The sequence below is a fragment of the Vigna radiata genome, chromosome 11 (genome assembly GCF_000741045.1).
Source record: "Vigna radiata var. radiata cultivar VC1973A chromosome 11, Vradiata_ver6, whole genome shotgun sequence".
Lineage (NCBI taxonomy): Eukaryota > Viridiplantae > Streptophyta > Magnoliopsida > Fabales > Fabaceae > Vigna > Vigna radiata.
Window position 1 is genome coordinate 3,344,193 of NC_028361.1, and position 12,769 is coordinate 3,356,961.

The 12,769-nt window shown below is 32.9% G+C and overlaps 2 protein-coding genes across 5 annotated transcripts; both read left to right on the forward strand.

Moving 5' to 3' along the window:
* Positions 1 to 1,060: 1,060 nt before the first annotated feature.
* LOC106776388 (tobamovirus multiplication protein 2A-like) lies at positions 1,061 to 6,332 on the forward strand. Of its 3 annotated transcripts, none has more exons than XM_014663831.2 (7): positions 1,061 to 1,300; positions 1,928 to 2,265; positions 3,036 to 3,135; positions 3,333 to 3,413; positions 3,491 to 3,595; positions 4,501 to 4,713; positions 5,905 to 6,332. In XM_014663831.2, exons 2-7 carry the CDS (start codon positions 2,024 to 2,026, stop codon positions 6,010 to 6,012), a joined length of 849 nt encoding a protein of 282 aa, XP_014519317.1. In that variant the 5' UTR covers positions 1,061 to 1,300; positions 1,928 to 2,023; the 3' UTR covers positions 6,013 to 6,332. The 3 variants fall into 3 exon arrangements, with proteins under 3 accessions (XP_014519317.1, XP_014519318.1, XP_014519316.1); XM_014663832.2 differs by having other exon boundaries at positions 1,933 to 2,265; XM_014663830.2 differs by having other exon boundaries at positions 1,062 to 1,300; positions 1,952 to 2,265.
* Positions 6,333 to 7,296: 964 nt separating this feature from the next.
* On the forward strand, positions 7,297 to 11,906 carry LOC106776445 (tobamovirus multiplication protein 2A). Of its 2 annotated transcripts, none has more exons than XM_014663904.2 (7): positions 7,297 to 7,443; positions 8,064 to 8,312; positions 9,279 to 9,378; positions 9,563 to 9,643; positions 9,717 to 9,821; positions 10,843 to 11,043; positions 11,514 to 11,906. In XM_014663904.2, the coding sequence occupies exons 2-7, from the start codon at positions 8,071 to 8,073 to the stop codon at positions 11,619 to 11,621; spliced, it is 837 nt and encodes a 278-aa protein (XP_014519390.1). In that variant the 5' UTR covers positions 7,297 to 7,443; positions 8,064 to 8,070; the 3' UTR covers positions 11,622 to 11,906. The 2 variants fall into 2 exon arrangements, with proteins under 2 accessions (XP_014519390.1, XP_014519388.1); XM_014663902.2 differs by having other exon boundaries at positions 7,306 to 7,443; positions 7,986 to 8,312.
* The last annotated feature ends 863 nt before the right edge of the window (positions 11,907 to 12,769 follow it).

The window sequence follows — 12,769 nt, forward strand, 5'->3', positions numbered from 1 at the left end:
ATTATTATAAATATGAAATATTTTCCTCTTAATGTTTAAGATAATTGATGGGTGACAGTTGTAAATGGAGTTGTCAAAATATTGTAATCAAGATAATTACATATAAAAACTAAGCTTAAATATATATTTATTCGTTTTTTAGTTTTTTAACCATTTCATTTCATAAAAATACCAAGCTTTTAGTCCTTTGTTATAGGCTAAAAAAGCACATAATTTGTTAGGTTATAATGAAATCAGGTTTGCGTTCCTAAAAACAAAAGCAAGTTGAAAGAAATACCCAAAATTATCGCATTATTAATGTATTATGTCTCTTACGCGTGTGTGAATGACCTTTCATCATTATCCCCACTTTCAAAGATGGAGTAAAAAAACTGAAGGTGAGAATTTAATATTATATAACGATAGTTTCACAATTTTTTTTTAAATATCTTAATATTATTTACGTGTTAATTGGTCAATGTTAATGTTTATAATTATTATTATTGATCAATTATAGTCAAACACATAAATAATATTAAAATATTGTTAAAAAAATATTCTCAAATATCATTATCTGTTTATAAAAGAAACATCAATGATATAAAAAGGTAGGTTGGATTGAAACTAGCAAAAAAAAGCTCAACTTAAACCCTTGTAATTAACGAACACACATAATTGATTTAAATGATGAAGAACTTTAAGTTTAGGAGTTGATAGGCTTCTATATTATGCAAAAGTGACTTTCACATCTAGCTAAAACAAAATAATCATAAAATGCTGACTAAATTACTATTAATTGAATCATTGCTAATGTTCATTACATACCATGGGAAACACTAGAAATATTATTTAGTAAAAATGAACGACTTGAAGTGCACGTGAATTAATAGTCATCTAAACATGATTATTAAAAATAAAACAAGTTAATTAAAAACACTAAAATGTTAAATTTGGAATTGTTGTTATTGCAACAGTGTGCTGGAGGACGAAGAGAAGGGCAAACATGTCATTTAATACACCGCAGTTTGGGGTTTCGTTGAATAACCACCAGGGCGAAGCGAATTGGCAGTTTAAACGAATCCAATGGTTTGAAATTTTTTATCAATGTTTATTATTTATTTTTTCAGAAATTAAAGGTCGGGATAGTGTACAATTTTATGGATGCTGTAGATGATCATTTGCCAATGCCAGAGTGGCATTTTGTGCTTTGCCACTTTTTCTGTCTTTTTTTTTTCTCTTTTCTTCTCTGTGGCTGATTTCAATTTCAAGTTTTGGGAAGCTAACCTGCGCAATTTGCGATTCAAAATCGTCGGTTTCTTCCGTAAGTTCTCGTAGCTTAGACCCTCTCATCTCTTCTCGTCGTTTATTTCTTTATTTTTTTATCGTTTAATGAATAGCTGAAGTTGTTATTATTTTTATCAGTTGCAATTTAATGCGAATAGGGCTCAATTACATTCTAAGCAACATCACTGTTTTTTAAAACGGAATTAGGAATATAATTTTGCATTTATTATTTGTATATTTGGCAGATATGGCTTCCCTTTTTTAGAAATCCTTTTATGTTTTTGGGAATCAAACTATTAGGTGTATGTTTGGATAAAACTGAAAAATATTTGTGCAGAATTCGGTTCACGTCTCTGAATCCCAATGCACATAATGAAAAGGGGAGAAAGTATTGCTTTGGACACAAAAAAATTAGTTTTAAGCTCTCAGTAATAGAAGTTGTGAACATCAGTTCGGGAGCTCAAATGTACTTTTACCTCCAAAGTAACAGTTTCTTCCAGCTCTGGAATTCAGGAACGTGTAGTAGAATTCCCAAAAACACGTTCACAATTTTATCCAACATAGCTTAAGCTATTGTTGTTAGCGTATCTCTTAAAATTCTAATTGAACTGCGGATGTTATAGTTTGTGCAATAGTTATATTTATTTCTTAACTGATACTGTAGAGAAGTTTCTGTCTGTTTCTGCAGAAAATTTTCATAGGGCATTGATCCCCTTTTTGAATTGTGGTTGAGGGACTAAAGTACAGCTATAGGTAGAGAATGGCATGTAGGGGATGCTGGGAGTGCCTTTTGAAGCTATTGAACTTCATATTGAGCGTCACTGGTCTGGCCATAGTGGGCTATGGAATCTATCTTTTTGTGCTATTCTCTAAAGCTTCAGATGATAACACTCCAGATATTTCTCCTGTCAGTGATGATTCTGCTCTGATTCAACTAGGCCGGCCCATGCTTATGGCCGTGTCTCTGTCAGATAGCTTTCTTGATAACTTGCCTAGGGCTTGGTATGTGTGTTTGTTGCTCTCCTCATGCTACTTTTGGGTCATATACATTTGTTTATTTTTATTCTTGACTTGATGAAGGTATTGTTTTTGGTTGTACTTTGTTGCCTCAATTAGTTATCCGTTATATAGTTTTTGCTACAGGTTCCATTCAAGCCAGAGGTTGAGCAGAAATTTCTTTAATGACGTTAGACCATGCAATAACCAGTATAGAATGATTGCATCGTTAAGTTAAAAAACAAATTCTAAGTTGCTTTATAAGAATTATGCGTCAAATGCATTTGGTACTACATGCCATAGATGATAGGGCTTTGGAGTTGGAATCAACCACTCAATTAGATTTTTAGGACATGGCCTCTAGTTTTCAGTGTGTACTGCTATATCATTATGTTTGATTTTGAGCACATTTAATGAGATTTATAAGGTGGACTTTTGAATATGAAATAGTTGGAGCTTCATTCTGTGGTGTAATTGGTCCACCATTGATTATTCTTTATGCGCTTTCTAGATTGGTGCACAGAATATGAATTTGAATTAACTTTACTTTTTTACCAACTTACATATTTGTGTTAGAAAAAGAAAATCTCCAATGAAATATCACATTTATTTTTTCCTTTTTCTTCTGTAAGGATATTTAAATATTTTACTTATATATAATAAACTATCCCTTTTTTGGTCATAATACAGTTAGTACACACATACACAACACATAAAACTAATTTTTAAGTTGACAAAGACATATCTCACACTAATTCCTTATATCATGTTTGCAGGTTTATTTACTTATTTATTGGTACTGGAGTAGTTCTCTTTCTTATTTCTTGTTTTGGTTGTATTGGAGCTGCAACACGGAATGGGTGCTGCCTTAGCTGTGTATCCTATTAGAATGTCTCATGCTAATGTAAAATTTATTTCATGGTCTCATAAATTTCCTCTATATACAAAAAACAAAATCATGACTTTAAGTTTCTGCACTTCTCTCCGAGGGCGTGTCTGTCTATGTGCATATGTACATGGGTTAATCTGTACTAATCAAAGGATTTGTTTTTAATTTCCTTAACTGAAAATAGTATTCAGTTTTGGTGGTATTATTGATCTTGATAGAGCTGGGATGCGCAGCCTTTATATTCTTTGACAAAAACTGGAAAGAAGTAAGTTAGATTGTCTCTGGTAATTTGTAATCTGAAGTTAAAAATGTTTTTGTCATCTTATAATATATTTTATTCAGGAAATTCCGACAGACAAAACTGGAGACTTTGATGCGATTTATAAATTTCTGAGTGAGAATTGGAATATTCTGAAATGGGTTGCTCTTGGAATTGTTATCTTTGAGGTATGTAAGAAATAATGTGGTTATCTTTTAGGTAAGGAAGAAGTTGTGTGATTGGCATTTGAGGGAAAACCATATTGTTTTGCTGTCATGTGATTCTGTGCTTGTACCCACAGACCACAGATAACAGTCTCCAGGATTATAATCAAGCTATCCATTTTGTATAGCACCTATTTTTGATTGAACAAATAACAGTTTGAGAATGCTTGAAATGTTGATGTAGAAAAACACTTTTTTTTTTTTATATGTAGAAAAATCTAGATACCAGAAGACATGGAAAATGAATTGATTATTGCCACGTTCCTGTTATTGCCACGTTCCTGCTAATAGTTTCATGGTAATCACTCGTCAATCATCATCAACAATAGGATTCTCCTGCCCCCTATTTCCCCATTTCTTGAAAACTTGGCTCTTAAGGTCTGGCCTAGTACTCATTAGCCAACTTTTTTGTCATGATTCTTTATTGATGAGAAATAGAATTACAGAAGTATACTTGGGGACTTAATTTCTTGACCCAAAAGAAACTTAAAGTAGTTATGACATATTAGATGTTTCGATGAAAAAAAGAAACCTGGAAGAGATAAAGTGAGAAAATATCAAAGACTGAGAAGGTTGAAATGCACTAGTTAACTAGTGATCAACTTAGAAATTCAGGAGTTTTTTAAATGATGTGCCATTGAGAAACCTGCATTTTTCTGTTGTGATATAATGTAATATTACTTTTATATCTCAAATTTACTTGAGTACCTTATTGAAAATGTCTCATCGAATGCCCACTTACCTACCACCTGAAGCGGAGAGGGTAGCCTATAGTAATGTAAGCTTTATATGTGTGTTTGATGTAATATGCCCATTATTATGTTTCCGGATATAAATTTTGGTTTGGATTCTTATCCTAAATTTTGCAGGCCCTTCTTTTCCTGTTAGCCCTTATTGTCAGGGCCGCAAATAGGCCAGCAGAATATGACAGTGATGAGGAGTTCATTAATCCAAGGCAGCAAGTGCGGCAGCCATTGCTCAATAGATCAGCAGCAAGCCCAGCAACAGGGTTACCAGCTTCTGGAACAGTGGACCAACGTCCAAGCAGAAATGATGCATGGAGTGCAAGGATGAGGGAAAAGGTGCAATATTTTTTCTCTTAGCTAATATTGTTATGCATTTTGTTTTGTCTGTGTTTTAACTGGTATTCGGACACAGTTGAGTGCTCCTTGTATGTGCTGGATAGTAACATACTTGTGTTTGTCTGGTGCAAACCAGGATTTTTAGCGTCATGGCTACCGAACATTTTCCCATACAATCACGCATATTTGGTTCTTGTTCTGGGTGTCCTCGTTTGAGATCTTTGCGCAGGATGTTTTAACATACATATATGCCCACACAAGGGAAAACACGGTCATATATCAAGGAGTTGAATAATTTATTATTATAACTGATAGGTCTTGGAAGGTTTATGTCAGAAAAAATAGAAACAACAGTTAGTAAGTGGTGGTTGGAGGAGTTAGGAGGAGTTTCATAGCAGTTAGCAGTAGTTTCTTTGTTAGTTATGTTTTGTTTATGTCTTTTAATGGGTTGGGGTGTATTGGGTTGGTTGTTGAGTGTTTTATTTCTGAAACAGGATCTGTCCTGTGTAAGGGAAGGTTTTTCCCTTGACTGTTTGTTGATTGCTTTCAGTGTTTTTCCATTCAATAAAATTGTTTCTACCTTGTGAAACTTCATAAACTTGTTGTGATTATTGACTCTAAGATAGTATTTAGGTTACTTGATACGAAGAAACCTAACAATAACAAACGTAGACTATGAATGGATATTGATTATAAGATCTAGTTACACTGATCAAGATTAAAAGATAAATAAATGCACAATCTTTTTGAATGATTACGTGATCTTCAGTTAACTTTTAGTCTTGACTGTCCATATATATAATAGTCTCTTCTGGTATATGAATTTGCTGAGCATTTTAGTTGAATGACTTTCTTGATTAAAATATTCTTCCATTTTCAGAAGAACATTTAATCATTGAATAACATTTTTATAAGATTCCATTAGAGACTTTATGGAGTTTTCAATCTTGGTCATTCTGTTTTTCCGATGGCACACATGGCTCAAAACAGGACACCTTTTAGCATATGACATGTTTCAAATAAGATCAGTGTAGAATTATTATTTTTATCATTATTATCATCATCATCATCATCATCATCATTATTATTATTATTATTATTATTATTATTATTATTAACGCAGATTAGCACCCGCACGATTGTCATTGCATATGTTATTTACTGTCTAACACCGTTACTGTTGTCATTCAGTATGGGCTTGATACTTCGGAATTTACATACAATCCATCTGAGTCGAGCAGGTTCCAGCAAGCAAACTCACAGACAGCTGAAGAAAAGAGCCGCTGCACTATAATGTGATCTCTTTTGCCGAGTTTTTTATTTCATCTCGGGCCGTACCGGATCACTCCATGACATGGCCAAGATCATTTTCATGTTAGTGTGTTATGTTGTGCTGAGACATCGAAATTTACAGTGGCATTGCTTGTGTTCATAGATTAGATGCTCATATTGTTTTGAAATGGCCTCTGCTCATCACTTGCTAGTTAGCAAAACTGTGATTTTGTCCCCTAACCCCATGTTTGTTTTTATTTATTTGGGAGGAAAACATTAAGAGTGGTTTTCAGTATTTTCTGATTGTTTTGATGGAAATTTATGAAGGAGACTTGTTGGATGGATAATGCTTATGAATGTTTGGTTATAAATTAAATATATTTTTTACAATGTAAAAAACTAAAAGTTTTGTAAAAGAGAATGAAGAAAATAATGTTAATTAATATAAAAATAATTTTATATAATTCATTTGTATTTTTTTTCTTCTATTCATTCAAACAAGTGAAGACAGACTTTTGTAACTATTTTATTTCTCATTTCTGTTCATCCATATAAAACATTTTTCTTTCTTATTTGTCTTTTTATTTCCCTTCTTTCTATTTCCCTTCTTTCTATTTGATGTTTATTTATTTGTTTTCTCTGTATTTCTTTCTTAAATCTAAAATGTCTGCTTTATTTTTATATACAAATTAACAATTAACATGACTTTGTCGGTTTGGTGGTTATGGAAAAATAAAAGCACTTTTATAATTTTTTTTAAGGGATTAAATGCAATTTAGAATTAAAAAGTGCCTAATTTTAAATTGTAAACTTTTAATTTCCAACTGTAATTTTTTTTAAATCCTCAAATCCAAATATTAATCTCATTTATTTATGAGAATCAGTGTGACAGGTCCGCACAAAATGAAAACTAACATACTTTCTCAATTGACCTAACCACCACTCTAACCTGTCAGGTTTAATATTTTAATTTAAATCAAATTTTCTTAAAAAATATTATTACATATTTTGTGAAAAATCTAAAGTTGAGCAAAATTTAAACTTTGATTTTGTGAATCGACTTGATTAATCACTAAAATTTTAATAATTTATGCAATTATAATAAACAGTTCTAGAAATTATTTTTTCGCTTTATTAATTTTAGAAAACAACTTTTTAATATTGTTATTTTATCCAGCGTAACAAACAAGGACCAAGAAAGACTGGTCGTTCAAAGTGATCCAATGGTTCATAATTTTTAACCACTATTTATTAATTATTTTGCTGTAAAATGAAAGGTGGAGATCGTGTACATTTTTATGGATGCTGTAGACAACCCTGCCTTTGCCAGAGTGGCAATTTGTGATTTGTCGCCTTTTTCTGTGTCTTCCTCTCTGGTTTCTTCTCTCAGTTTCATTTTAACTTCAATTTGGAAAGCCACGCTTCGCAATTTGCAACTCGAAATCGTCGATTTATTCTGTAAGTTCTGCATATTAGACTCATTCTTCACTTCTCCTCATTTCTGTAGTTTTCGTTGCTCAATTGCCGAAGCTCTTGTTAATTTTCTCAGTTACACTTCACTGCGAATAGGGCTCAAGTGCGTTATGCACAACAACACTTTTTTTTTAAGTATAAAAGGAATTAGGGATATAAATTTGAATTTATTATTTGTATAATTTGCGGATATAGCTTCTCTTTATGTTTGAGAAATGTTTTTATGTCTTTTGCACATCAAAGAATTGTGAACATCAGTTCGGGATTTCCAAAAGTACTTTTAACTCCAAAGTAACAAAGTCTTCCTTCATTTTGTGCTTTGGAATTCTGGAACGTGCATGAGAATTCCAGAAAACACGTTCTCAACTTTTTTTCCAAACAGAGCTTAAATCATTGTTGTTATTAGTTTTTGACAGTAAATGGTAAACAGACAAGTTGAAGCTATCATATCTCTTAAAATTGTAATTGAACTTCAGGTGGTACATTTTATGTGATAGTTTTTATTTATTTCTTACCTGATACTGTAGGGAAGTGCCTGTCTTCTTCTGCTGAAAATATATATAGGACATTGATCCACTTTGTGAACTGTGGTGGAGGGATTATAGGTAGAGGATGGCATGTAGGGGATGCTGGGAGTGCCTTTTGAAGCTTTTGAACTTCATATTGAGCCTCACTGGTCTTGCCATAGTGGGCTATGGAATCTATCTTTTTGTTCTATTCTCTAAAGCTTCAGATGGCGACACTCTGACGACTTCTCCTGTCAGTGATGATTCTGCTCTGATTCAACTTGGCCGGCCCGTGCTTATGACTGTCTCTCTTGGCAACAGTTTTTTTGATAACCTGTCCAATGCTTGGTATGAGTTCTGCTCTCTTGCCACTTTTTGATTTTGGGGCATTTCCAACTATGTTGATTCTTGACTTGCTAAAGGTTTTATTTTTGGTTGTATTTTTGCTGCATCAATTTGCTATCTGTTATCTAGTTTTCCGCTGGTTATATTAATACTGACAAAGCTTTTTCCCTGTCATGGGGGAAATTTACTTTAATGTCTCGTAACAATGTAGTAATCAGTATTGTATGAAATAGTCATGTTAAGATACAAATTCTGCGTTGCTTTAAAAAAATATGGGTCCGATGCATTCAGTACTTTACGATGAAGATAATAGCGCTTTGTAGCTGGAATGAACCTCATAATTATATTCTTGGATACAGCCTCTAGTTTTAGGTTTGTGCTGCTATATATTGTTATGTTTGATTTTGGTCATGTTTAGTGAGATTTGCAAGGTGGAACTTTTGGAATGTTAGGTCAATCGAATACGGAGTTGTGTTTATGAAATAATTAGAGTAAGAAGGTAAAATTTAAGGCTAAGCGTCTTCATTTGTCGGTGTGATTGGTCCACCATTGATTATTCTTGCCATTGCTTAAGAAAGAAACTTTGATGAACCTACTTTGTGAACTTTCCAGAGTGGCCGGCGAAATGTGAATTTTAATTAACATTTATTTTTCAGATGTAGCGTTTTTTTTTTTACTCACTAATTGTTTTTTGTTCGAAAAGAAGAAAATCAGCCATAGAATACCAGATATAGTATTTGTCTATTGTTTTTCTTCAACCATTATTATTATTATATGTTTATTTATAGAGCTTTGTGATCCCAGTCCTTTACTTTTTATTCATTCGTAAGTCATGACTTGTATGTTACAGTTATATAAGAAACTGCCCATTTTAAGCTTATAGTACAGTTAGTACACGCACACAACAGAATTACTTTTGAAGTTGACAAACACGAATCTCACTCTAATTCTTCATTTCATGTTTGCCAGGTTTATTGTTTTATTTATTGGTACTGGAGTAGTTCTCTTTCTCATTTCTTGTTTTGGTTGTATTGGAGCTGCAACACGCAATGGATGCTGCCTGAGCTGTGTATCCTTTTACAGTGTCTCGTGCTATATTATAAAAATATTCCATGCTCTCTTAAATTTCCAGTCATACAAAGAAAACATTAATTTAAGTTTCTGCTCTTCTCTCCCGGTGTATATGTACGGTTACATGCATTGATCTGTTGCTTATTTAAGGATCTGTTATTGAGTTTCTTAAGTCAACACAGTATTCAGTTCTGGTGGTATTATTGATCTTGGTAGAGCTGGGATGTGCAGCCTTTATATTCTTCGACAAAAGCTGGAAAGAAGTAAGTAAATAGTCTGGTAATTTGTGACAGATGTTAAAATTGTATTTGTCATTTATAATTATATTTCGTTCAGGAAATTCCAACAGACAAAACTGGAGATTTTGATGCGATATATGAATTTCTGAGTGAAAATTGGAATATTGTGAGATGGGTTGCTCTTGGAATTGTTATCTTTGAGGTAAGCAAGAAGTTGTATGATTGGCATTTAAAAGAAAGCCGTATTATTTTGTAGTCTTTTGTTTTTATGCCCGTACCCACGGGAGGCAGATAATTGTTTCTAGGATTCCAAGCCATCCATTTTATACAAGATTTTTAGATTGGGTCCATAATAGATGGAGAATAATTTAACTCTTGATGAGGATGGTGAATGTGAGATGTTGAATATGATCCATCATGTAAAGCCCATTTGATGAATCAAATTCATCATGTAAAGCCCATATGCTCCATCATGAAACGTTTAAAAACGGAATGAAATCTAGAAATGGAAATCAATGTTGTTATCCATAGTGATCGATTAGTTGAGGAAAACTCATCCCTTGGAATTAGAAAATTCAAAGATAAGAATTAAGTGGTGTTCTTAAAACGACAGAGAAAATTTTTCTCACAGTTGTAAAACTTTGTTCACAAATGAGTTAAAAACTTCTTACACAAGTCAACAATTGACGACTTATGTTATGAACTTAAGACTACTAGGTACATCTAACTAAATAGTCTATGGTCCAACAAGCTATCTAATAAGTCAGCTAACAAATTTGTAACTCATATAAAGGCCTAATCATACAAACATAAAAATAATTACAAAAAGCCCAACAACAAACCTATAAAATATTGCCTATATTCCTGAAGAGTTGTCTCTAAGTTAGCTGAAGCCTCCTTCCTCTTCCTTTGAGGCTTCCTAGTTCTCTGTAAAGTAATTTTTTAACAGTGTGCCCGTGAGAAGCCATAGGTTGTTTGTATAGATATAATATAATATTAGTTTTACTTTCCAAATGTACTTGAATACCTGATTGAATATCATATCGAATCCCCACTTACATACCACTATAATGAAAGTACCACAAGAAGGAAAGGGAGGGGTCCATAGTAATGAAAGCTTTATACATGTGTGTGGGGGCAATGTGCCCGTTGTTAATGTTTGCGGGACAGAAAGTTGGGTTGGAATTTTTTTGTTATCTAAAGGAATGTGTATGAAATTGCAGGCTCTACTTTTCTTGTTAGCCCTTATTGTTAGGGCTGTAAATAAGCCAGCAAATTATGATAGTGATGAGGAGTTCACTAATCCGAGGCAGCCGTTGCTCAATAGACCAGCACCAGCCCCAGTAACAGGATTACCAGTTGCTGGGACTATTGACCAGCGTCCAAGCAGAAATGATGCATGGAGTACACGGATGCGGGAGAAGGTGCAATCTTTATCTCTGACTTTGACTTTATCTAATACATACATACATACATACATATATATATATATATATATATATATATATATATATAGAGAGAGAGAGAGAGAGAGAGAGAGAGAGGATAGCTTGTTCTTGTTTATGTTTAAAATTTTTTATGGCCTTTTAATTTTATTGATTTTCCTGTTTGTAATATTATTCCATTTTCATAAGAATATTGAAACATTGAAATAGCTTCGTTATAAGATTTCATGATGGACTCTAAAGTTTTAAATCTTAATCATCCTGTCGATTTATGTTTTTAGATCTATTATTCAATTAGTCATCCCATTCTCAACTACCTATTATCGTTTGTTCTTGGAGTAATTGAAAAATACTCATACTCTCGTGCACACATTATATATTAGCTTTGTTAGATGATTGTGGTGATGTATGTGGTTTTACTGTCTAACACTAGTACTGTCGTTATTCAGTATGGACTTGATACTTCGGAATTCACATACAACCCATCCGAGTCGAGCAGGTTCCAGCAAGTAAACTCACAGCCAACTGAAGAAAAGAGCCGTTGCACCATAATGTGATCTCTTTTTCTGAATTTGTGTTCACTCCATGACGTGGCCAACATCATCATCATGTTTGTGTGTAATATTGTATCGAGACGTCAAAATTTACAGTGGCGTTGCTGTAAATAAAACCCTTAAAAATGGTTTCATTCGCTTGTTTGTTGTATGTGGATTTTCTGCCCTGTGACAGTTCAATTTGGAGTTAATTAAACCACGGCATTTCTCCGTTGATGAACTTTCCTTGAACTACGTTACAGTACGATATGATCGATCAATGGAGAAACTAGAGAAACTTTCCTTGGACTTTAGTTTGATCATTTAAAAATACTTTAAGCAATATTTATGAAGTTTTCTATAAATCAAATATTAGTATGTTACATTTACTAAAGTCGTCAATGTATTATCATACTTAGTATTTTACTAAGAGTAACGTGGTGGTATTTATGAAACCTCTACATTTGTCCTTCTTTGTGATGTTTTTATGATAAATCATAAACAAATATTCTCTAGAAACATTTCTGAAAGTATTGTATTTTTGGGAAATGAAATAATAATATTATTATTTATTATTATGAGTGGAAAATGAATATCTAGAAAGAGAACCTAATTGGTTTTAGAGTTTAGACGGTTCCCTCTGCCAGGTCAAATTAATGTTTTGATTAAGAGATAATTAAATATGTTTTAGAAGGCTCTGGAACGTTTTATTAGCCATTATTCTAAACCTCTCTTCTCCTGTTGCGTGCGTGTAATGCACAAAACAGACAATTGCTGTTCCTATATTATTATCATCAATCAATCATGCTGAATGTTTACGTTATCGGTTTTCAAATTAAAATTCGCACTAAACGAAAATTCACAATACAATATTTATTATGCATCAAACGAAAATTCACTCACGTAACTGAAGCTACCAATCACATGGCAGCAATATTTTTATTTCGTATTCGATCTACCCATTTTCTCTCTGTGCTTCTTTAATCATGTTATTGGATTCTTGCATGTAAGAAGATGACATATGCTCCATTTTCATTAGCCCTGCAACGCTGAAGATGTTGACTTCCTTATTTCATCTGCTTTTTAATCAGTGCTCATGAGTTGGCTCAATAACCCTTCCAACATCCCTTCAAACCTATCCAAATATTTTTTATGTCTGTTGCTAGCTACAA